This window comes from Anolis sagrei, chromosome 2 (genome assembly GCF_037176765.1).
Source record: "Anolis sagrei isolate rAnoSag1 chromosome 2, rAnoSag1.mat, whole genome shotgun sequence".
Taxonomy (NCBI): Eukaryota; Metazoa; Chordata; class Lepidosauria; order Squamata; family Dactyloidae; genus Anolis; species Anolis sagrei.
Window position 1 is genome coordinate 76,980,827 of NC_090022.1, and position 26,132 is coordinate 77,006,958.

Sequence of the window (26,132 nt, forward strand, 5' to 3'; positions counted from 1 at the left end):
AGTGAATATTTATCAATTTACTCTCTAATACTAGTTCTAACCAATACATTATGTTGCATTTGGGATTTTCTATTAGAAACATATAAAACCTTCATCTGGTTCAGAATGTTATGGCTAGATAATTTAACTGGCATGAAATATTTCAGTAATTGGGTAGATATATATTGGGGGGGGGGGGGAGCAGGGTGGAATTGGCCCTTGATCCTTGCTGTTTGGGACTTCATACTTTGACTCCACCCATCTGATTTATGCACAAAATACCTTTACATGAATTGGACATTTGGTTAGCATTTATGGAAGCTTATTCATATGTTTTTTCCTGCTTTAGAATATTACTAGCTTAGGTACCAGGCTATGCCCAGGTTAGGTCTTTCGTAGTGCTATTTATAAGAAATAGTAATTGTTTGCTTTTGTTTTTTAATGCTGCCATTAGAAAATGCATAAAGATGTGGGTGAACCAAAACTCCCAACATCGTGGGAGCTAATATGGTTTTCTAGCCTCTCACAGTTGCCCAGATGAGGTCTAATGGGAGATGGTCTTACCTCTTGAAGTACTCCACTTCTCTGTCAGTCTCATCCATTTCCACACCATCCAAGTCTTTGGGCAGGAACACATCATCTAGCAAAGCACAGCAGCAAAAATATTCACTGACTGAGTGAAGAGTGTCTCAAAGAGAAGAGTCAGTAATGGGGATTTCCCGCCCAACCCCAGGATATGGCATTCAGACATAGCTGCTAGCCATTTATGCCGGGAAGCTATCTTGCAGTGATACAAAGTGTGTCCCTGTCTACAATCTACCAGCCAAAAATAGAAAAAGCAGAGTGTGCATCAAAGTGAGTGATTATTATCTACCCCATGTTTGTAATACAACAGCAAACATGAGGATAGAAAGAAACAGGAAAATACCCTAAACAAACTAACAAACCAACAGATTTAAAATTTCAGATGGCTTGAATGTGGAATGATACAAATCTCAACTTCAGTTAAAAAGTTTCTGGTTTTCATAACTGCAAAGAAATATCAGAAATTAATGGCTAGGCAGGTTTGGCCTTGCAGCTCTTTGGATGCTGTTTGACTAGACCTCCTATAATCCTTCACTAGTGACTATACTGACTATGGCAGTAAAAAGAAAATGAAGGTGACTTATTCCTCAGATCTAATCTCAGTCTAAGTTTTTGTGGCATGTACAGTTTCCTCCTCCATGAACGTTGGCCCTTCTGCTCTCCTGGCTCTTCATAATATACTTTAAAACAAAAACAAAAAACCCTACCCAAAACACCATATAGTAATCTAGGTACAGAAAATCTGCATATTTTACTTGTAATGCATAATCATGATCTAAACCTTCCTGGGCCTTAGGGAGATAAGACTAGCCAGTTCAGTGTAACATTTAAGGTAGCATACAGAGTAACTTTACTTCTCTTGGTACTTAACTCCCCTTCCCCATTCTCAAGCAGAGACATTCAGGCATGGGAAAAAGTCCCCAAGACTCACCAATGGAAGGGCTTGCTTTCTCCATTTTGTTCCTACTCTTCTTGCCTTTGCCCTTCAGCGGGGGCAAGTCATCTGTGGCAGCTGTGTGGGAAAGGTGCCGGTCGCTCATTCCCGAAGGAGGTGGCTCTTGCTCTGTCTGTTCAGCTCTGTTTTCACCTCTCCTGCTCTTCGCATCGGTACTTCTTTCTTTGTCGGCTTTAGAGCCACCACAGCCCCATCCCTGGCCCTGCCGCAATCCTCTGGTGCTGTCACCTGGCTCTGTGCTGCTGCTGCCGCCTCCTTTTGCGGCATCCGGAGCAGTGCCCTTAGGAGGATTCTTCTGTCCGGCCCCCTTGGAGCCAGTATTATCACTAGCCGTGACAGCCTCTCCCTTTTTGGCTGGGCAGCCTTGCCGCTTGGCTTTCCTCTGCTTCCCTGTGGCAGGTGCTTGTTCCTGCACCTCCCCTCCCCTGCCTGGCGCTGCTTCCTTGGCCTCATGGCCAACCCCACTTTCCTGGGGGGAGTCTGTTGCCTTGGGTGACTGAACCCAAATCATGCGGGAGAGGTTGGGCACAGCATTGAGCCGTTTCACCACACCATTCTCAGAGGCTGGCGGAGGTACCTCACCAGGACTCTCAGCCCACCGGGGACCAATCTCATTCTGCAACAGTGTATGTGGTGCACCCAGGCTGAGCGGAGACAGATCAAGGTCAATCTCCTGCAGATCAGAGGAGCCATTGAGGTGGGAGAGCAGGTTCTTCTGCTCCAGCACAGCTGCTTTCTTGGGGAAATCGTTGACGTCTAGGTTGAGGTCATAGACGCTGAAGCTGGCACGGATGGAATCCTTGATAGTGTTTTTGATCTCCTGCAGTCGGCTGCTCAGAAAGCTGTTCACCCGCTCCAGTTCAAGCTGAGGCCACTCCAGCAGTTTTTCCTCAGCCAACTCCTGGTCTTGGCCTGTGGGTGGAGTTCGGTCCACTCGCTTCTGGGCCTCAGCCTCCAGCTGAGCTTTTTCCTTCTCCTAAACATGAGAAATTAACAACATGAACTCACCAAGAGTGTCATCATGCCATCTAATAGAGGGCTATGGCGAGGGTGAAGGACAACGACTCACTACGGTCTGAGCCAGATATTCAGATAAACCTTTCAGTCTGGCAAGCTGATGTTTTTGTGCAACTGAAAGGGTGCTGTAGCACGCCACACTGTATACCTGGGGAATCGGTGCTGGGAGCCAATAAAATGGCATACAGAAAGTCTGCGCTATAGTAACAAACCTTAGGGAAGAGATGAACTGCCAGCAACTCCCACATGGATTTCCCATAGAATACAAACCCCAGCAAGGCTGCCACATTACCCGCCCCAAAACCCAGCACATGGCACTGCAGCATGGGGGGAAAGGACGAAGGGGTGAGCGTGGAAACACAAGACAGAAGATGACAAACTCCCTGGCCAAACTAGGGAATCAAGTGGGAATGATGGGAGGCTTTTAAAATTCATCATCAACCGCAATAACACTCTCAACTCACTTTGATTTCTGATTTCTTCACACATTACAGTGGTAGAGCCACAATGTTTTTCTGAAGAGAATCCTACTTCATCGCTATCATCTCTCCCTTAGAAATGATTGCACAAACAGGCCAGATAGATGGAGAATTTTCCCCCTGGGAAAATCTGTTGTGAACTTCAAGACAGCAGCGGGCATAAGTGGACAGAGCTGAAGTCTCTCTCTCTCTCTCTCTCTCTATCTCATACAGATCTAATCCAACTAGAATGCTGTCCAGTTTTCTGCCCAGAGAAGCATACTGAGGTTTATGACATTACACATGGTAAGGAGACAATGGACAAGAAGGAAGAAATTACCAAGGGTCATCATCTACAGCGAATGGCAAGAGATTCTGGACAAAGGGGAATACTTCATCAAACAGGAGAGTGTTAAACTTTGCAACTCACTGCCACAAGATATACTGATGGCTGCCATTCTGGATGATGTAATAGAGGATCGGATAAATCCCTGGAAGATGGAGTTAACAATTGCTAGGATGGTTCTATGTTACTTTCTGTATCAGAGGGAGTATGCTTCTATGTATCCATGTACATGCACTCATATCCTGTTGGTACGCTTTCTACTGGCAACTAACTGATCACTGTGCAACTGGAATATTGGATTACATAGGCCTTTGATCTTATCTAACATGACTCTCTGTATTAAGCTTTACAATTATATTAAGTTACGAAGTTTTAAGACAGTTTCAGTGAGAAGGAAAAAGAAGGGAATGCCATGAGCCAGACAGAAAAGCCCTGCAGATCAGACTGGGCAGGTTATGTACCTGTTGCATATTGATCCTTAATTAGTATGTGATATCAGATGAAATACCATGACAGAAACATACTATATAAACAATAATAGATTATGTAAATTCAGAAAATAATCTCTCTCAAGGTTTATGGTAATTTTCTTTTGTCACGTGTGCTTTCCTTCTCTTTGCTGTTTTGATTCAGATGAATAGCCAGGAGAGTCCTCTGAGAAAAGCTCAGGGAAATGGAGCAGAGCCGGACCTTATTGGCAAGGAGCTTGGGGGTTCTTCCTGGCATCACAACGTAAAAACCAAGGAGAGGAGCAAACTCTGTCTGAGACTTGTGAAAGCCACAGTTAATCAGAGCAGCAACTTCTGGACCAATTGCTTCATTTGATGCAATATGCCAAAGATGTTCACACATCCCTATGTGTATTTACTATGAAAGAAAACCTCGCCAGATTAGGCCCTGAGCTATCATTCGCAGCACATGAAATACTGAGAGAGAAATCACATGATCCACTTGCAAGAAGAATGTCTGTGAGTTAGCTCCATAACTTCTGCCATCTCTGTCTATGCTTCCAATATAGACAAACAGGTATATGAAAAATGCAGATTTGCCCAATATTTCATTCTCTCTTCATTCTGATCTACATCCATCAGTCCACCCAATTAGACACATTAAGAAACTGACAGACAAGTGTTCTACTTCTGTGGAAGAGGGGAGTGCTGCAACAATTTAGGCTAGACTCCTAAATCACATTCTCTCCCATCCTCATTCAGGGCTTATCATTCAACTCTCTCATCCAGCCCACGGAGTCAGGTTTTCTCTGTCATCTGCTAAGGGGTCTTGATCCAACTGCTCTCAATCACATGTACATTTTGCTCACCTTCTTCTTCTGCTTGTGCCGTGCTCGTTTGGCTGCCTTGGCGCTATTGAGGGGCTTCGGTTCAGTGCTGTTGATATAGTCTAGGAGTTCATCCACATCCCGATGGTCTACAGCTGGCTCTCCTGAGCTGCTGCTGTGCCCTAGCTTTTGAGGAAGCTCCTCTTTTCTTTTGGTCAGCCGAGAACGCAGCTTCTCCCGGATTTCAGCGTAGTTCCGGCTTGTTGGAGCAGCTGGAGGCTGTGGACAGAGCTGGGCTATTGGTCTACTGTTGGTACAGCAGGACAGATAGCATCACAATGCAAAGCCATCCCAAGAGTCTTCTCAAAACTCTCCCTTTCATCAGCCCAGGGCTTTGCAGAGATACCCAGCAAACCACATGCTTATAAACAATTACATCCAGTTCTGTAGAGGTCCAGAGCTGAGGCAACTGAGGGTAAGGTACAAAAACCCGGGACAGCAACAACCAGTCAAGATTGTGAGGTTGTACAAGGTCATAAAATGGGAGGAGGGGTAAAGTTGGGTGGGTTATCTGAAGGTTATAGAAGCCAACCGATGAGCAACCATAGATGCTATGTCTATGTCATCAGCATGTTGTCCTCAAGGGGCCCTGCCACCCGCACATAACAAATGAGTCTGTAAGCAAAGGTCGTGGATGGTTTTACTTACCGCATTGTGGCCAAAGAACTCACAGTAGCAGCAGTCACAGAATTTCCCATCTTTTTGGGTTGTGGAGGATGAGGTGCAAGAGCTACGTTCAGAACTGCTGTCTTCATCCTCACCGAGCCCCTCATCTGCTTCACACGACTGTGGTGCATGACAGCTTGTACCGTTTGGGAACTTGTGGCCCTTACAGGCAGGGTCCCTGTGGCACAATGACAGAGAGGAAGAGGGAAGGAGGTGCAGGAAGGATAGAGGAAAAGAACAAGCAGGGAAGAAATATCAGTTGTGAACAATTCTTTTCCCAAAGGATGTGGTAGACTTTTATCTTTAACCATAAAGGAGTAGATGGATGTCAATGAAAGGATACTCAAGCCAGATCAGATGGAAATACTATGAGTAAGGGGATGTGTTGATGGTAACAGACAAGGTATTTAGAAAGGAAACACACCTTCATGGAAAGAACAAGTTCGTATCTTGTGAAGAGATATTTGGATCTAGGCCTGAGCTTGAATGGCTTGGAAAGCACCTATGGCACACCATAATTTCACCAATTTTGACTGGTGCATCTGCTTGGAAAATGATTATTCTGATTGGAGTTAACCATGCCTCAGTAATGTCCAAACACTTTTGGACATTGTATTTTCCCAAACTCAAGTTAAAGTCCTGGGTTTCACATTTATGAATGTGCCTTCAAGCTACTTGTCAACTTATGGGAACCCTATGCATTTTATAGGATTTTCTTGCAAAAAGAATACTCAGGTATGGTCTTACCAGTTCCTTCCTCTACACTATAGCCTACAACTCCTGGAATTTATTAGCTGTCTCCCATTCAAATATTAACCAGGGCTACCCTGTTTAGCTTCCCAGAAATATTTATTTATTTATTTATTTGCATCACTTATATCCCGCCCATATCAGCCCACAGGTTTGGGAGCAGTGTAAGCTGATAATAAGATTTTCTCACAGACACTTGCCTCATTATTGAGATCATCAGTGAATATCCTGATCCATGTACTCCTTGTCTTCAGAGGCTATTAAGGAAATAATGTTTTCTTTCTTTTGTTGGAACAGTTTGTCTTACTCCCAAAGAGATCTGTCCGGATTCACCTAAAGCCTAAGAATTGTTCCCTGCGGCGTATGCTGACTGATCATGAATATTACTGTAGCTCAACTTTTTCCTACTTTTCCTTGGTTTTAGTATGTGTAATGAGATTTTCAGAATCATTTTGTTCTTTGAACTGTGGCGCCACCTTGGACATTTTCAGCAAAAGATATAAAAATACTTGAAAGAAAAAAAAATCACCCTTAACCCCACAAACCCTACCAGCGAAAAAGGAGAAGAATAATTAGGCAGGTGAGCAACTGAGCTCACTACACCTCTTGGGTCATCTTCCTCAAGGCCAAGACTGAGCTGGCTGCTTTGCATCATTGGGAAAGGAAAGGGGGAAGTAAAGCCAGCTCAGGGCTCAACTGGCATCTTAAGGAATGACTCCCTGAAGTGCAGGCTAAGTCTACTTCACTCTTATCATCACTTCCTTAACAGAAGGAACAAAAGTAGTGAAATATTTCAGAACCCAGTCAATGCCTGGAAAAGTTGCATTTTACTTTGTGCTTCTTTTTGTGAGGAGAAAGGGAAGGATGAGATTAATGATGTCAGAGATCAGGGCTTTGAAGAAGAAATCCATAGCATCTCTTGGCCCTCCCAAAGGCAATCCAGGTCTGGGACCAAATCAGTACTTCATCCTTCAGAACTGCATCCTTCAGAAATGCATGAATCCAATTTAGGAAAATGGAAGATCTTATCTCAAGCAGTGTCATGGGAAGCACCTCTAAAGATTACAAAATTGCCTCTCATTCCTACTCTTGGAGTCAGAAAGCAATACTCCTTTGTCAATCAGAGAAAATCCAGCAGAGGAGACCAAAGTTGGGAATGCAGCTGCTTACATGTCACAGATGAAGAGAAGACCAGCACTCTGCTTTTTAAGACATTGGTGTGCCTGGTGCAGTTCATTCGCACCAAACACAGATACGTCTTTACTGAACAGAATGATACACTGTTCTAAATTGTATTAATACCCCAAAGGACTTGAGATCCAATGAGAGCAATGAGAACAAAGCTAAATGGCATATTACCCTGGGGAAAGTATTGAGAAAGAAGTTCAGTCAGCAATGCTGGCTGCCCTCACCAACTAGGGTTCCACTCACCTGTTGGTGTTGGGCAGCTGATGTGAGGCAGTAGGAGGACCCAAGGAACCACTGCAATGGCCGTTGCATGGGTGCGTGCAGCCTACAGGAGGTGGTATCTTCAGCAGTGGCACATTGGTAGTGGGTAGATGTGGGCTCTTACAAGATCCAGTCGGAGGGGACTCTGCTCCTGGTTTTGGGGCTGGTGTGTGTGGACTGAGGGCAGGTGCAGGGAACGGGGCCGCCTGCGGTGAGGAGCTCAGGTGGACGTGAGGAGGAGAGCTAAAGGGCCCAGGGTGCGCAGGCATCTGCTTTGTTGGGAGGAGTGCCGGTGGCTGCGAAGGGAGGCCTGTGGGACTGTTGGGAGGAGCTGTGAGGTCCACGTGACGGTGGTGCTCTGAGGAGTGGAAGGCCTCTCCTGCAGCCAAAGAAAAACAGAAAAATGTTGGGTCCAATATCAAGCGAACAGAGGCTTCCACAACTGCTATGTGGGGCAAAATATCCCGCAGCTACTAAGCCCACACAGCGGGTGTTCCCCTCCAGACAGGACAGAGGTATTTCCCTTCCTCTAATGCTTTTAAGGTTTTAGAACCACATATTTAGATCCCACAGCTCAGTCCCTCCCAATGTGGCCATCCTGTTCTCAGTTACAAGCTGATTTCTAACTATGATACTTTACCACAAGTGACTAGGTCATAATATCATGCAAGGAAATCCAGCCACACAAGCCCAAGCTCAGAGACATGTACAAGATCCTTCCACTGAAGACAGAAGGAATCAAATTTTGCCAGGTTGAGTCTTTTTGGCTAAAGAGATGTACAACCAACAGCAACACAGCTCAACATTAGACTGTACAGAGGCTTCAGAAGGGGGAAAGAGCCCTCAGCAGGGAGCCCCACAATATAGTGGCACTCTTGCCCTCCACATTTGGTCTGCTGGCCTTCCCCAGGCCCCGCACATACAGACCTGGCGGGGTGGGTCTCCGGCACATGCTCTTGAACTGCTTGGGAAGCGTTTTGCAGAAGTCGAGTGAGGTAGGCAGAGGTGAACCTGGGGTGCCGCTGGGAGCTGGGGAGAGCGCGTGGCTGTAAGGACAGGCTTTGAGCCCACCACCCACAGCAGGGGCCTGGCTGGCACACTCCGGAGGGAGGCCGGGGTGCTTGTCACCTGCAAGGGAGTCAGAGATGGAGCTGGCTGCTCTCCAGGCCCCCTGCTTACCTCCCCATTTGTGGCATGCCATCTGGGCCCTTGAAGGGAGTTCAAGGTCATGGAGGCCTCTTGTAGATGACCAGGGGCCCAGTCAGCATGGGGCCTTCCTAGAAAGCTCTCCTTGCCCTCAGAGGAGCAAGCCACAGGCCTGTGTGCAACCACCTTTTCTCATAACACGTATAGCGATATAGGATGGCAGACACTAGAACTCTCTAGCAATTGCCACTTCCACACCACCTCATCCCAATTTTTATACTAATCTCCCAAAAAGAAGTTGTAGGAGAACCCCACAGCTGGATGAGAGAAGACTATCCCTAATCCAATGCCAGCCCAAACTCACCTGGTACTACAGGTGTTCCCCCGAGGGAGCTGCCTTGAGCTGCCCCATTGACATGCTGGGAGTTCCAGAGCCCCGAGAGCTTGTGCGCAGACAGGAAGGAGCTAGGGTCCCAGTCTCCCGAATTCCCATGGCACGAAGATGAAGATGACGAAGACGAAGAGGAGTGGGAGCCTGCCCCACAGGACTGTGATTTGCAGGCTGTATGTGACAGTGAGACCTGCAAAGAGAAAGCTGTTGGCTCAGAAGGCAGCATACTGGTTTGAAACAGGAAACATGGGGCTTGCATTCTGTGAGATGAAAACAAGGAACATGACTACGGTGTCATGGTTAGTTAGGCCAGGTCACAAAATTCACAAAGGACTCACAGGAGAGTTACTCTCCTCTCTGGCCTGACCTCTCTCTCAGAAGTAAAGAGATATGTACCCTCACTGGAGAAAAAAAATCGGACAGGAATACAGCAACCAACCAACATAGGCAGGAATGTAGAATATAGTCTATACAGAAAGATATTTATGCAGATTGTAAATTTTAGCCACTGTTTACCAAGGGCATATGTCCCATAGTGAATTATGGGCCTTGGCATAGACTTGGTGGGGTGACATGCTTACCGCCAGTGCCTGCTCCTGGACTGCCCTCCTTTCTTCTTCTTCTACACTCTGCCTGCAACTCTGGCAGATCCACAGTGGCATCTCTCCCAGCAGATTCTGCACCAGTGTTGGTACGAAGTCTGGGGGCAGCCGCTCACCAGGAGATACCAATCCATTGTGGGATGGCCCTCCCCAATCTTTACGCTCCCGGTGGCACAGTAAGCAGCACGTCTGTACCGACTGGTTGGAAGTGGGCAGCACCTGCAGCAGGGCATACACAAATCATTCTGAGTACATCACTGACAGGAAAAACACACGCTGAGACTTTGCCAAGTGATGGTCTGGGCTGCTCACTACCATCATTTTGCACACAGTGCTTGCAAAATTACGAATATACTCTGACCTTAGAAAAGTTGCTTTTTGGAGCACAACTCCCAGAACCCCATACCCTGCATGGGTAAATATACTATATTCAAATTCTGAAAGTAATTAAAACATTGTTTACAGTTGTATCTAGATACACTCAACTTGGATGTTTTCAACATAAATTATTCAATTGTCTTTAATGAACAGATCTATGCTCAATGTTCAATTATTTTTGTGGGGCTAAAGGAGGACTTCCGAACAGTATTAACTATTCCAAATCAGTCCACTCTGTCAAAAAAGGGATGTAAATACTATTTCAACAGATTTTCCCTATATAAATGTATCTAAAATAGGGTGCATCTTAGAATCGTGAGTGCTTTTACATACACATACACACACACACACACACACACACACACATTTTTTCTGTTGGTGGCATTGAAATTATTGTGTGCGTTACAATAAATTGTGTTTTAGAAAAAAAACAGAATATCTAGTTAAGAAATCATATACATGTGTATACAATAATTAATTTCAACATGAGACCGTATTTAGTAAGTCCAAATCAATATAGGGTTATTGGTTTATTATAGCATATGACTTATACATTATTTTGTCTTAAATGCACCAGTGTTGGTTCAAAGTCCGGAGGCACTTTCGCACCTGGGGATAGCATTCTCTTTTGGAATGGTCCTCTGGTTGCAAGAGTGGGCAACTGTGGAAGGAGTAGGGGTGGGTCCCTTCTGCAAGCCAGATTGTTGCTCCCAGGACAATCAGACATGCTATCACACCATTTCCAGTCTGGAAAGTATCCCAGACACACTCCTTTTGTCATTCAGAGTTTTTGGGGGACAGCATGGAGCACAGCTTTATGACAGCTTGAACACCCTTTTTAGACATACTTTTGGCCAAAAAGGGTTTATGAGGGGATCCATGAATTTCAGGAGTTACAAAATGGCTACAGTTTGAGACATCAAGCTAAGAGAAAACCATCATTCCCACCTGACAAAATAGTATTATGCATAAAGCACTCACAATCCTTTACAAACACACAAAATAGAGGAAGACATGCTAGCGAAGCCTACTCCTACTATCCCTCAGTACAAAGGGCCATATGCATGCAGACAAGCCAATATGGACCACGTATTAAAACCTAACTCAGTGTGATAGTCTTTGCTCAAGTTCCTTTTGGTTTCCATGTAACAAAGAAAAATGTGGCAAGTATTCAGAATGATTTTGCCTTAGAATTATTATTATTATTATTATTATTATTATTATTATTATTACCCTGCTTTATCTCTCTCGAAGGGACTCAAAACAGCTTAATATAAAAGTATTAGTACACAATTTAAAATATATAAATATACAAACATTAAAACAGAATTAAATATAAACAAGTATTAAAATTCACAATTAAAATAATTCAAACAGTTTAACTTTGAATATAGAATGTAATTTTTGTCTTTTGTCTTTCAGACAACAAATACTACAAAATGAAAGAAGTTATGCAGGTCTTAGAGGAAGAACAAAAGTAAAGAGCTAAATAGAAACAAAGTGATAGAGTGAAAGCTTCCTTTTTGTTTATAATTTATAAAGGAAAGTTTTTATTTCCTGTATTCTTCCTGTGAAATGCATTTCCTTTGCATTTGGGTGAGAGGGATTTCCAATTTGTAAGGAACTGCTTCCTTCTTTCCCAGGTGTAAAATGGGGAGGGGGTGTCACTTTCTTTCCAGTGAATTTTATAGCACATAGCACATTTCATAAGCATCTCCTTTTCCAACATGAATATATTTAGTGTACTTTTTATAGCTGTCTAGCGTAAACATAAGCAACTTTCCAATTCTTGGATTCAATTGCTGCCTGAATCTAGAAGTTTTAAAGTTACTCTTAAGAAGAAAAATATATAGTGATATACTGAAGAAGAACAAGCCAAGTAATAATATGTTAAATAATATTGACATGCCGATAATAATATTTTTTATCTATATTATTTCTACTTAAAACGACTTCTAACAATTAGAAAAACCTTAAAAATCCACAAGATAAAAAATTTAAAGCAAGATGAAACAATAGGTGAAACCTCAGATCAAAACTATAATGAAGCCATCTATAAATGACCACTTGATAGGAAAGGATGGTGTTTTGGGTCCCAAAGTAACACCTTCCCACTGCTCAGTTAGGATAGCTTTGGCATGGCATTATAATATTTCTTTTGAGAAGTAACTTTCCAAACTCTGCTGCGGCCCACTGTGCTGCTTTCCCCACTCCATCTTCCCAGCACTGTCTCCCTGCCCTGTGGGCTCAGGAAGCAGTCAGCCTGTCCCTTGCTGAATGTTTCGTGTGCCTGAAGACAGTGGGACAGCTGCCACATGTAAGGCAGAGATTCCTTGCTGCTCCTTTCTTTCTTCACTCACAACAAGGCATGGCCCTTAGCTTCCTGTCTGCCTCCGGAGGCGGAAGCCAGGCGAGGAATCGGCCTCAGTGCTGCTTAAAGATGGTGACAAGCATGACAGAGTTAAGGCAGGGTCGCTTTGTCTTCCCACCAACTGGAAACCCTGGACAATGGGCGGCGCATATAGCTGCTGCTGCAAAGCAGATGGTTTCTCCTCAGATGCAAGGTGAGACAAAAGCACAAGGGCGAAGAGTGTGCTGGAAGGAGACAGAAGGAAAACCGGCCTCCTCTTCTTACAATCACTGCAGGAACAGGTGTGCTCAGGGAGCAGGAGTAGTCGGCCTCAGGACGCAAAGGGAAAGCCCAACATGGTGCATGGGCTGACAGTGTCAGACCACATCCAGTAAAGCAGACACAGCCTATCAAGCAAAAAAACTGAAAGCACATCAGCAGAAGGGGTGGGGGAAGAGGAGCCTATATTTATCCCCTGAGTCAATAGCTAAGGAAAGTGGCTTTTTCAGTATTCTTTCATTATGATAAAGCCTGAACATTCCATAAATCGTGTAATCCATTTGTCTTATCAGGAAACCTAGCATGGTGAATCTACCTTAGAATGGGCACATACTAAACAAATGTCGTATAAAGAATTGGAGCTTTTTTTTTGCACTGAATGCAGATGTCCCATACTTGCAACTCTCCTTTGCACTCACCCAAAATATATTCGATTTTTTCCTTTTGACATCTCTGAAACACCCATATATTGAAGGATTCTCTTGAAAGGATATGCTCCTAGCAATTTTAATGAAAATCAAACATGAGAGTTCAGACCTCTCCCTCTATATCTGTCAGCATAAATCTTGACTTCTTTTATCAGGGGTCAAACGACTTAAGTTTGTTTCATGTTAAGCCTTACCTACTTCTTTAAGAAACCTTTGCTTTCAGAGGCATCCATTATATCAATAGTTATGGTTATGTAAACAGGAGATGAGGTTTCCTAAAGAAACCAATGTTCTTCTCTGTCACACACACACATCCGTTTTGAGTACCTCTGGGTTAGAAACTGGGATGCTGAAAGCATATTCTATGGGCACCGTGGACTACCAGAAACATAAATAATGGGCCTGAGAGAAAATCAAACTCCTCTCTTACTAGAAGCTAAAATGACTAAACTGGGGCTATTGAATTTTGGACATATTACGAGACAATATAACTCACAGTAAAACATGATACTGCTTGGTAAAGCAAGAGGCAATAGGAAATGAGGAAGATTACATTACAGATGGATTGATTCAATCAAGGAAGCCATGGTCTTGAGTCCATAAGAACTGAGCAGAGCTGGTTAATGAAAGGCTGACTTGGAAGCTTCGAATTCATGGGATTGCCTAAGTCAACATGAACTTTTCAGGAAATAACAATTGAGTTGGAAGTATAGTGCCCTTTACCTCCCACTGCGCTTGTTTACTGATTTATATGCAACTTTTTGCCAATGCCGAACCTCTATAGTATATTATTCCTCTCCTTCATTTTAATGAGCATTTTAGTCTCTTAAAGAACATGAAAATCCTGTGCGGTCTTGCACATCACATTTATTTAACCCATAAAAGGTGGTGGGAATGAGTGCTGTAACCTCAGGTTCCATGGGTCTGATTTCACCATAACTCTTCTCTTGCACTTCAGATAAAGTAGTCTTTGTTTTTCATTTCTTCAAGCTGATCAGGGTATCAATGGCTAGACAGAGAACAATTATCCTAGAGAGCCGTTCCCAGTTCTGTTGCCTTGTGGGAAGTCACTTAATTGAAAACATCCCCATATGACAATTGCACCCTATGTCAAAATTTATTGCCTTAAGAAAATACTAACTCTTAGGCCTTCTAGTGGAAGTGGTAGATGCCTAGAAAGAAGCAGTGGGACAGAGTGTTTCTCTCAGATATGGAGAACTCAGGCTGCATGCGGCTATGCCTCAAAATCAATGCTTGCTGCTCTTTTTCTCTATATACAGCTCAAGCTGAGCTTCTCTGTTTTCCAAACCCTTTGATAGACACATGAATCCAGTTCTAATTTAATGCTCTATCTTGCTTCTGCTCCCACCCCACCCCTACCCCCCATGTTTCAGGCAGGCGATTAAAAAAAAAAATTAAAGCACAGCATGAATGTTTGCTCACATACATCTCCATTCAGAATCCTATTTGTCAAACATTGAAGTCATCTTTAAAGAACAATGACCTATATGAAGATTGAGTGGAAGGGGTGACGGTGATACAATAGAGATCGGCCAATTAACACTCCCCATGGAGAGGTTCAGCAGAGACAAGAAATGCTGCCTCCTACTCCAAGATGGATTCTAAAGAAAAGTATATATGTACAGTTGGCTTTTCACATTTGCAAATTTGATTATTCACGGATTTGTTTAGAACATAAGTACTATGAATTCTCTCTAGGAATTCCTAGGTCCTCCAACACAAACCTATCGTCACCTTCCAACTCAGAGCTGATCATAGGAAAGTGGTTCTCAACCTGTGGGTCCCCAGATGTTTTGGCCTTCAACTCCCAGAAATCCTAACAGATGGTAAACTGGCTGGGATTCCTGGGAGTTGTAGGCCGAAACACCACGGGACCCACAGGTTGAGAACCACTGCCATAGGACCTTGAAGAAGGACCTATAAATTCCTAGAGAGGACGTCTCCACTGGAATCTCTAGGTTCTCCAGTGTGATTCCGATGGACATTGACCATGAAGTCATGCTGGAGAACCTTGAAATCCCCAGATATGTGTTCTCACAGGTTCATTTTTGAAAAAAATGTGATTTTTCACTTGTGAGAGGGTTTTAGTACAGTCAAACCTAACCCCAGTATATGTGGATTGCTGACTATACTAAAAGTTCGGATGCTTATAAAAAAACAGCTCAAATATTGAAAAAGGAGGCAAGGTCATATTCAGTGCCTGTGAGTTCCTTCTACATGTCTGTCCTGTGGAAGTGCTGAACTCATTAAAAATGCCTTCATAGTTCATCCTGAATCAATAAGGCTACCACACATCTTGCTCAGAAGAAGACAATGGGATGCATCTGTCAACGCACATATAGGGATGCTCCTTAGACATCAAATACACAGACACTGGGATCTTATCCCTCATCAATCCCACATTATCCCTCATGTGCAATGTTCTGTCACTGGAGTATACGTCCTGTCCGCCCCTCGTGGGAAAGTTTGATTCCACATCTCCCACTATAATGAGCCCTCCTCCACAAATAATTTGTTTCACTTTTATCTCACCCAAGTTTTTAACCAGGTTTAATTAGTTCTTTTAGCCATTACATGTAGCCCGCCCATTGTCACTGTGTTTGTGTTTATTGTAATTTTATATTGTTGTATATTCATATGTTTTATGTAATTATGATGTTGTTTATTGTTTGTGTTTTCAGTTTGCGTTCAGTCGTTCTTTATTGTAATTGTTGTTTGGTCTTGGCCCCATGTAAGCCACTCGGAGTCCCCATTGGGGAGATGGTGGCGGGGTACAAATAACATTTATTATTATTATTATCATTATGTGTCCACCATGCCACAGCTACAAGAAAGGGCAAGGTTAATCTATCTGGCCCAGTGTTCCTCTGTGCGAAGAATAGAGTTTTGTTATCTCTATAGTAAAGGCTCTTTCAGAGTAGCTTGATCAGTCTGGTTATGTACCTTGGTTAAAAAAAAACAGATTCTGAACTCCTTCAGCCATGAAAACGTTTGGATGCACTTTCCTGCAGCCTCAGGAACCCTACATTATTGCTGAGAAAAATAATGAGACAGCCCCAAATTTGATATCAGAGGACACAAGTACTATGAAAAAGAATAAAAAGAACATTGTTTCATACATAAGCAATCCCCCCCCCCCCCCGTGAAAACGTAGATGGAACAGTTCAAGAATTTAAAACTTTTTAAAAATTTTATCACAGAGCTATAACCAAGAAATATATGGAACTTATCTTGCTATTACTGGTGCCTCCGTTTCATGGATATGAATCATTAACAAAAGCTTTTTTGGTCATATACTGAGTGCTAAGCAACTGTGTTCAGTTCTCTGTGTTTCTTATTCTGTTATATAATCATATTATAAGAAACGATCAACTTCCCCACAAAAAGAACTTCTCCTTGGTTCCACTATTTGGCAGTACCAGAATTTTTCTAAGTAATGAATTTGCTTCTACCTTAAGCTGTTATGATAACTACTGTCAGGTAGAAAGCCATTAGTTACAATTTCTTTTTGAATCATCCCATTTCATGAAGTAGGAGAGCTCAGGTCCTATGAAGAGTGAGTAAACACATGTTTCCATCTTCTTTACTAACTAGACTTTCTAACCCTGGCCATCTAGGGCAGGGGTATCAAACTCATTTTCACCGAGGGCCACATCTGTCTTATGATTGCCTTCAAATGTAATTTATAGTTGTAAGACTGTATACATCTAACTATGTTACCCTGGCACAAAAGTTTGTGGGTCACATAAAAGGATAGGGGTACGGATTCAGCCCATGGCCCTTGTGTTTGACATGTGTGATCTAGATGGACCAAGTGAACTGGGAAAGGAATGAATACACTCTGTGGTGTCCACATGATGCACGGAGGGCATTCATTTTAATGTGTCCTGTCCCATGTTAAAAAACTTATGGGACACTGAAATTTTCCTGAAGCTTGCCGACATTTTGTGGTGGTTTAAAAAGACGGGCCATCTCTTTTTCCTAGACTTGGGGAGTCTGGGGATAGGGGATGGCACTTATCTTCTCCCTGTCACTCTGGATCTACAAGCTGCCAGGCACAAAATTGATGGTGGCTGTCGTTCAGCACAAGAAATGAAAGCAATGAAGTGATCAGAGAAGAAGGAAGAAAGGAAGAAGCAATACCTTCTTTTTCCCATCTTCTCCTTTGCATAACTTTGTCACTCTGGTTGCTATCACTACACGCACTGAGCAACAATCTTTGCCAATTTCATGTCCAGGGTCACCACTAAGCCCAAAACAACAGGAAGCCGGGGGGGGGGGGGTGTCCAGCAGCATGAAAATAGATTTGATGCTGGTGGGTCATATAGATGATATTCAGCCGCCATGTGGTACATGTAGATGGTCCCTAAGACCTTCTCAGGACATACACAGATCCTGTACTACATAGTCTCACAGTATGTTATTTCAATCTGATGATAGATCTTATTGTGGAAAGAGGAGCTAGAATGATGTACTTGACTATCCAGAGTAATCATCAACTTAGAATCCAGCAAAAAAAAATCCAGGAATCAATTATGCTAGTTTTTCAGTTCACAAATATATCAGCCCACCAACATCATGCAGAGCTTAATGAAATATATGTTTATGTAGAAGAAAGTCTCAATGAATTCAGTGCAGCTTGTTTTCAGTTCTCAATCTTTTAACATAGTGATTCCCAAATTTAGTCCTCTAATTATTATTTTTTTGCTTCCGTTCCCAGGGTCTACAGTCATTGGCTAAAGTGGTTGAGGCTGCTGTGAGTTGAATTCCAAAACATCCGGAGGACCAGTATTTTTGAGAATCACTGCTCTAATAGTAACTTTTACAACAGTGGTTCTCAACCTGTGGATCCCCAGGTGTTTTGGCCTACAACTCCCAGAAATCCCAGCCAGTTTGCCAGCTGTTAGGATTTCTGGGAGTTGAAGGACAAAACATCTGGGGACCCCCATGCGGAGAACCAGGGTTTGAGAATTTCATACATATCCACAATAAAGTTATCCTAAAGATCCGCATAGTTAAAGCAATGGTATTCCCCACAGTCACCTACGGATGTGAGAGCTGGACCATAGGGAAGGCTGGGCGAAGGAAGATAGATGCTTTTGAACTGTGGTGCTGGAGAAAAGTTCTGAGAGTGCCTTGGACTGCCAGAAGATCCAACCAGTCCATACTTCAGGAAATAAAGCCCGATTGCTCACTGGAGGGAAGGATATTAGAGGCAAAGATGAAGTACTTTGGCCACATCATGAGAAGAAAGGAAAGCTTAGAGAAGACAATGATGCTGGGGAAAATGGAAGGAAAAAGGAAGAGGGGGCGACCAAGGGCAAGATGGATGGATGGCATCCTTGAAGTGACTGGATTGACCTTGAAGGAGCTGAGGGTGGTGACGGCCAACGGGGAGTTCTGGAGTGGGCTGGTCCATGAGATTACGAAGAATCGGAAACGACTGAACAAATGAACAACAACAAAGTTTGTAATTAACATCAAATCTGCCCATCTAATGACAGGGATTATATATAACATCTTTTACAAACTGTTAAGAGATTCTAACTCTATCAGCATCATATAACAACATTAAAGTTTCAATAATATACTTCCAACAGAGAACAATGTATTTCCCAAGACAGCAGTTTCTTAGAAAGTATCCCCAACCCATAACAACAAGACAGGTCTACTGCCAGAAGACCAGACTGAGACTGTTAAGTGATTTCCCCAAACAACATATGGGGAAAAGCTATTCAGAAAAGGAATCATTCCTATTTAGCTATACATTGAATCAATTCCAAGTGTCTCCTTCCCAGCTCTAAAACGAACAGCAAATCATACTTCAGAAAGAAAAACCTTATAAAACTAGAAGCATTAAGTGTTATCTTCAATAGCAGGGAGTATTTAATAGAAACACTTTCCATAACATTTTCATTCAAAAAGTATACCGCACGAAAGCCAAGACTAGTTTTACAATTTCAAATCCACACCTCGCTAGTCCTTCATCTAACAGGAATCAGAATTGCTAGATATGATTAGTAGATCAACAGATGCAGTATAAGGCAGACACCCACACTTTTAGGACAAAAATTAAAGGAAAATGGAGCCAAGATACATAATGTTTCTTTTCTAATTTTGAACACGTTTAGTTTATGTGCATATGGCATATGACTGGAAGGCACACAAAAACAAAATAAAGTGGATCCATGGTATCAGCTGGGTTTGCTTCCAGAACCTCCCCTACATCCAAAGATACCAAAGTTCATGGATCTCAAACCCCATCATATACAGTGGTGTAGTAAAATGGTGTCCCATATAAAAAATGGGCAAAATCAAGATGTGCTTCTGGGATTTTTTTTCCTTCTGGAATATTTTCAAGCTGTGGATGGTTGAATATGTGGACTGACTATACACAGTTTTGTGTGTGGGAAGGGGGTTCTTCAAAATTAATTATTGGGCGTCATTAACCAGAAACTGATAGAAATACACATAGGCCTAATTTCACAATATTTGTAGCATCTTCTGGCTAGTTTATGCTATTTTTCTTGACAACAACCAAGATCTACACACTAAACAGGGAAGCCTCTAGAGAAGCTCTCTCAAATTCTTAGGGAGCAAGGATAAGAGTGAGTAACAGCAAACTTTTGATTTTGATTGCTTTGAGCTCTGTTTTTCTATAGCTGTTAAAACCAACTATGTTTCCTCCTTTGCTCAGTTACAGATAATAACAATTGTCTGACTATAATTCAGCAGCCCTAGCTGGCACATAATGACATGCATTCTTCCCTGGTGAAAGACTAAGTTTCTCTGAAAGAAGGTACAGCCTTGTTAGAAGAGCAGCTACTTTAGCTGAGATGTAGGAGCTCTCCTCATCTTATGCTATCAATCACTTTATTTATACTTCACCTTTCCCCAAGACTCCAGCACATCTTCCCATCTCTTGCAGATGGAATTAATTTTGATTCCCTTCACCTGTATGTAGCCTCTTGCAATCTTTAAAAACAATTCCTATGGATGTAATGCTATTCTCCAAGAGAGTCATTTCAGCACATTAAAAAATAAAGATGTGTGAAGCTGGTAGGAAACCCCGTCAAAGAAGGATATTAATCTAAGCTGTGATTTCTGAATTTGTTGAGCCTGTCAGCCAAACCTCTCAGAAAATTAGCATAAGGAAAAATGTCATTGGTTGGGTTGCGATAAAAAAAACAGCTTTGGTTTTTTAAAGCTATATTGGTGTTGCTGTGTTTAGAATCTAAATGGAAGGAAATAGAAAGTTTCCTTATATATAAAGTCCCTAAAAAGCAGCTATGTTGCAGTTCTGATTAACATGTACATTTATGTAAATTCACCACTGAAAGGCAGCTAACAACCCCATTTTAATTTGACTAGCAGACCTAAAAGATTACTATAGGAAACAAAATTCAGTAGGAGACGTAATCAGACAGGCAATTTATCTTTTTCATTTTATACCCTGGTTCTTAAGTCTTCCTGCAAGCATTTTTAAAGGTTTTAATGATAAAACTCAGGACAGACTAGCAAATGCATTAAAAACCAAAACCCATTTTCCATACTATTTGGTTAACAACAGTTGACAAAAATAGCAATTGTATAAAGTCAAAGGCTGGTGTCTTCAAAATACTGGGGTCTGGTGAATGACTTTCTACCAGGACATATAGGTTAATTGGCTTTACTTAAACATAGTACATAGCAAGGTTTATCAACAAAGGAACAGGCTTGGAAAAGTTACTTTTCTGGACCATCTCAAATTCCACAGCCCAGATTTCCATATCCAAGCTGGTTAGGGGATTCTGCAATGTACAGTTCCTAAAAGTAAACTTTTTAAAGTTCTGCAATGTGAGTAGAGTTTTTAAAAGGATTCCATCATCCTTTAACAAATATTTGGGGGAAGAATTCAGCCCAGTGCCATACCTCAACAAATCCAGAAAGGATCACACATCCTACAGATCTCTTCTGTAGCGCTACCATTAAACCCAGATTGTCAGACTTTCTAGAGTGGCAAGTTTACACTCCCTCTAAACAGAGACTATTCATGATGAGTGGGTGAAGGAACATCTTATAAAAGCTCATTTTGGGGGAGAGCAGCTTGAAACCATTACATGACAGATGTGTTATATGTGAAACTATTTTAAGATGTTTTTACTCCAGCCTCTGATCTTCATGAGTGAGCAACTGATGTTTAAAGACCCCTGGATGTGGACAGGTATAATGTAGAGCAAAAAAACAATACAATTATTTGAATAAACAGAAGAGAAATACTGCTTAACAGTAATGAAAGGGATGCTACAGGCTTTTCATCTCAAATCTGGAAATTTATCTAGTAAAAGGGATCCCTTCAGTGATTCTCAACTGAAGAACTGTGCACTCCTTTAGACTTATTTGGGATTTGAAACACATTTTGGTACAACAGCTGCTGATACTTGCAAGTGGATACTGGAATTAATCTCCTCCTTTTGAGTCCCTCCCAGCAGCAAATTTTGAAAGTTTGGTAAAGCTATATGAAGTTATCAGGACTAATTCTGTACCCACATATTCCACCATCCATGTCTTGAAAATATATTTTTAATTCAAAATCACAATTTTGCCATTGTATATAAAATACACCATTTTACTACTCCACTGAATATAATGAGACTCAAAATATTTATGGATTTTGGTATCTAAGGAGGATCTTAGGCCTTGATCTTGATATCTGGCTTTGCCTGAAGTCTTGTCCAACACCATTTCCTATTAATAAAGACTGTTTAGCTCTGAGGAAGAGGAAATGTGCTCTTACAGACATATCTATTGGGCTGAGTGAATGAACCATATACCTTCTCTGCTACATAGGAAGGAAAATCAGACAAGTTGTCATCTACTTTGTCACACATCACCTGTTTTAGGTAAAGTGCCACTTCTTAATGTTTTCTGTAGGCTAAAGCTATATGAGATTATCTGGACTAATTGAGACAAGTAGAAAGAAGGATTGCTACTTATGTCAGTCAGCAACTGCTTCTTAGGTGCCCTGAAGTCAACATTGTGCCACCTCCTTGTAGCCTAGACAAGCAGTCAGGGCATCAAAATGATATACACAGCCTACAACCTGAGGTGAGTATCTGATCCTTGGATGGCCTTGCCAAGATCATCCACGTATATCAAAACATCCTTTTTCAGACCTGATAGTTACTTTTAAGCCATTATAACTCCCAGATGAGTGGCTGATTACATAGAGATGGTTATTACAGTCTATCACTGCCTGTCCTGTCAGTGCCTTTCACTACTCAGGTAGAAGAGCAATTGAGTCTTGAAGAAAGAGCAAATAAGGGTGCTAGCCCTCTCTTACCACCAGTAAACGAAAGAGTCCCACACACAGTATTTAAAATTCAGCTCTCTTAAACTCTGAAATTTCATCTCAAATTTGGAAATTTGAGATTGATTCAATGCACAGATGTGTTCTCCCTCCTGGTATTAAGTGTCCCTAGTTTTCTCATGCCAAAGAGCAAAAAGAGAGTCAATCTGCCAAAAGTGGATCTCTGTTAAGTATGGCTTTATGGTGGTCTCTTGCCATGCCCTGTTGCTGGCACACAGTTGGCCCTTTGGATGGTCACTCAGAGGCAGTTGCCAACTGCAAGACTGACTTAGTGTGACAGCTGCTGAAAAGAAACATACAAAAATAACTCCTGTTAATGCACCTCTGGATCAGGGCCCTGAGTGGCAAAACTGTAACTGGTACTTCAATTAAAAAGGAAGAAGCTTGTTAACCAGCTCTGTTCATTAATGTTGTCAAAACCTGTTTGGTTACCCTAAAATGGATCAGTTATGGTCCAAGAAGAAATGAGAGTTCGAGTTAAATAAACACTGCAGAAAAGAAATATAAAAATTGGTGTGAGCATAGAAAGTCCGCTGCAGATAAAAGCTATCAGTGATAAGGCAGCATACCAACAAAAGGCTTGCATACTATTTGAATTACAGTGGCATCTTTTCTCCATGTAGGACATCTCAGACTCTGCATCTGACAGCTGCGGCTACAAAGAATCACATCAAAAACTAAGGAAGATCTTAATGCTGAAAAATCTGGTTACAGTGTTAAGCAACCTGAAGTCACGAACAAGTCTTTCAGTATGCCTTCCCTGTCTTAAGCTGTAAGGCAAGTCAAAATCCGCCTTGTGAAACTGAGGGATTACTACTAGCCATCTTTTTTCCTTCCAAAAACTGTATAATGGTAGCCCTGTGCTGTCTCTTCTGCTTGGAGGAATAACTTTCTTTTTAATTACTGTAATTAGACTATTGCAAGTTACCCTCCATACAGCTCACTAATAAGCGCTGTGAAGGCCAGCTTTGCCATTACAATTCTTAATTGGTTAGAAATGAGTAGACAAGAAAAATTTGCCTCATTGTACTGAAGTAGCATCACTGGTATAACTGCTGCTTCCTATGCCTTTAAAAGTGGCAGGGTAGGGACATGTTTACTATGTTTACTACTTCTTGTAGTAGTGGCAGACAACACATCTGCACTTTCAGCTTGTTATATAGGTTTTAAAATCACAGAAGTTCTATCCTCTATTGGTGTATATATGATAATGATCCCTTCCACTCTGCTGCTTGAGTACCAAGGAGAGGGAAGGAGTGCATGCATCTGAGATGGTGTATGTCTGCATATTACTAGCTATATATTAGCTGTCCACCTGACACAGGGAGGAAGGGGAGATGACCTAAGGTCTCACCTAGCTAGTGTGCATTATCACTGCATTGTCCTTTCACAAAGCACTCTTAGATTCCATAGATCATCTATTGCCTAGAGACCCTTACGGTAGATTCATTGATTAAATGAAGAATCACTTAATTAGTGTAAATGAAACTAGGTGTAGAATATTATCTATGCCTAAAAGTACGAATAACTGTATTTTGAGTGAGGCTCACTAGCATATGGCACAGCTGAATTTATTAGTATATTGATGTTTCTGGCTTGAAACAAGGACTTTATTTTAAAAAAAAACAAAATAAAGAAATCAAATGCCTATATTTGTATGAATGCACATGGCCACTCAGCCTTCCCTTTCTGGGACTTTTTCTTTTTTCAGTTAAACCACATATGCCAGCAAAAAGTTAACCTAGCCTTCTAAAATCTCTACGAATATGGTTGTTGTCGTGTGTCTTCAAGTTGTTTCCAATTTATGGCAACCCTAAGATAAACCTATCACAGTTTTCTAAGACTGTGTGAGTTGCTATGATCACGAGTGGCTGATTAGGAGCTGAACCCCCTTTTCGAGAGTCGTAGGGTGCATCTACACTGTAAAATTAATGCAGTTTAATACCTCTTTAACTGCCATACCTCAACTCTATGGAATCTTGGGAGTTGTAGTTTGGTGAGTCACCAGCACTATTTGGCAGAGAAGGTTAAAGACCTTGGGAAACTACAACTCCCCCGCTGCTATATCATTGAGCCATTGCAGTTCAAGTTGTCACAAACTGCATTAATTTCCCAGCATAAGTGCAACAATCAAATCACTTCTCCTAAGTAAAGTGTTTCTTCATGGGTGTATAGGTGGGTATGCCCAGGAAGCAAAAAAGATGGCATGTTAATTCAGTGACTCTCTGTATCCCAATCAACTATATATAACTATGAAAATTTCTTCTCTGTTCCGATAGTTCACACACCATAGCTTTCTTTACTTTAATCAACATTATTTTGCAAGTTATCTGTGATCCTAAGGAATTTCAGGTGCTACTGCTAAAAGCATCTTGCCACGTTTATTCCTGGACTACGTCTCTGACCTATCTGGATTTGGAAGTTTTCTCTAGGCTTGCAACTTCCACTGCAGGTTTGTATTGCATTGCATTACACTGGGACCACTAGTGTAACAATTATGTCAAGCTGCTACAATTATTGCTCTGAAGCCAGCACCAAAATAGCCTTCTAAAAAGAGAGAATAAGCTCTTGTTTTTAAAATACATTTTAAAAATTTGCAGAGTTCTGAAAATGATTGCAATGCACCATAATAGATATTAAGGAAGCTGTGTACTAGCCTGTTGTGACTGACTTCTCTTTCTGTGCTTATTCCCTGAAGATGTTCCAATATTTGCTTCTCATGAACCTGCTGCTCTCAAAAGCATTTCCCTTCATAGTGATAGCAAATATTAAGCCCTCAATACTTTTGAATTGGATGTAGATCTTTGGAGAGGGAACTGAATGGGTTACGTTCAGGTGCATCATGCACAAGCATGTTCTCCTTTCTATTGTTGTAACCCACTCCATTCTGATACATCAGCATGACTAAACCTGGACTGTAATTTCCACGACAGAGATCATGACACTGACTATAATGAAATAAAAATATATAGGGATTTGTGGTCTAGATTGGGGCAGATCAATTTACTGCATGGAAGGAGGGCAGTTTACTGTGGTCAAACTATGGCACTTTGTCTCTCTCACACACACCAGCTTGGCCAGGTGAGTTCCTCCTCCCCTTGCAACATCACAAGCAAGTAGATGATAGGGAAGAGTGCTTGCAAAGCTGACAAAGTTGTCCCCTTATTTCAGTGTGTCATATTGCTATTTTCCAAGAGCAAGAAAGCACCAGAGCATGGCTTCCTACTGCCTCCCCTTTCAGACAGGAACTGTGAGAGGTCGTGGGACAACTAATTTCATGAAAAAAAGACAAGAATTTATAGTTTAGTAAGGTGTTTAACATGGTGAGTGAAACAAGTGAAAAGGTGCAGCATGAGATATCCTTGGTACAGAAGAAGTAGACTAATGATGACTTTTCCATCCTGACTTTTAAAGCTTTGAGGCTCAAAATGATTTATATGGTATGAACGTTAGTGTTAAAGTCTCTTAAAAACTTAGTTCTCTGTAAGGCCTGCAGCACCAAATCAAGGCATCTCAGAGTGCAAACCTGTGCCCACACATCTAGAAGTAAGTGGCAGTAAACTCTTAGCTTCTGAGCAGAAGACATGTACAGGTTTGTGCTGTCAGTCTTTAGCGCTCTGAAAGCTGCAAGGCAAAGATTAAACAAC

General features: G+C 41.9%; 1 protein-coding gene across 2 annotated transcripts in view; it reads right to left on the reverse strand.

Annotated features, from left to right (window-relative positions):
• FAM193B (family with sequence similarity 193 member B) overlaps positions 1-26,132 on the reverse strand; it is a 35,830-nt gene that overhangs the window by 4,290 nt on the left and 5,408 nt on the right. Inside the window, exons 2-9 of one of the 2 annotated variants that reach the window (XM_060765641.2) lie at positions 9,660-9,899; positions 9,052-9,268; positions 8,469-8,669; positions 7,524-7,920; positions 5,325-5,520; positions 4,659-4,895; positions 1,496-2,495; positions 544-619 (exon numbers count right to left, since the gene is read on the reverse strand). In XM_060765641.2, coding sequence (XP_060621624.2) covers positions 544-619; positions 1,496-2,495; positions 4,659-4,895; positions 5,325-5,520; positions 7,524-7,920; positions 8,469-8,669; positions 9,052-9,268; positions 9,660-9,899 — 2,564 coding nt within the window. The remainder of the gene's footprint in view (positions 1-543; positions 620-1,495; positions 2,496-4,658; positions 4,896-5,324; positions 5,521-7,523; positions 7,921-8,468; positions 8,670-9,051; positions 9,269-9,659; positions 9,900-26,132) is intronic. The other variant, XM_060765642.2, reaches the window with a different exon arrangement.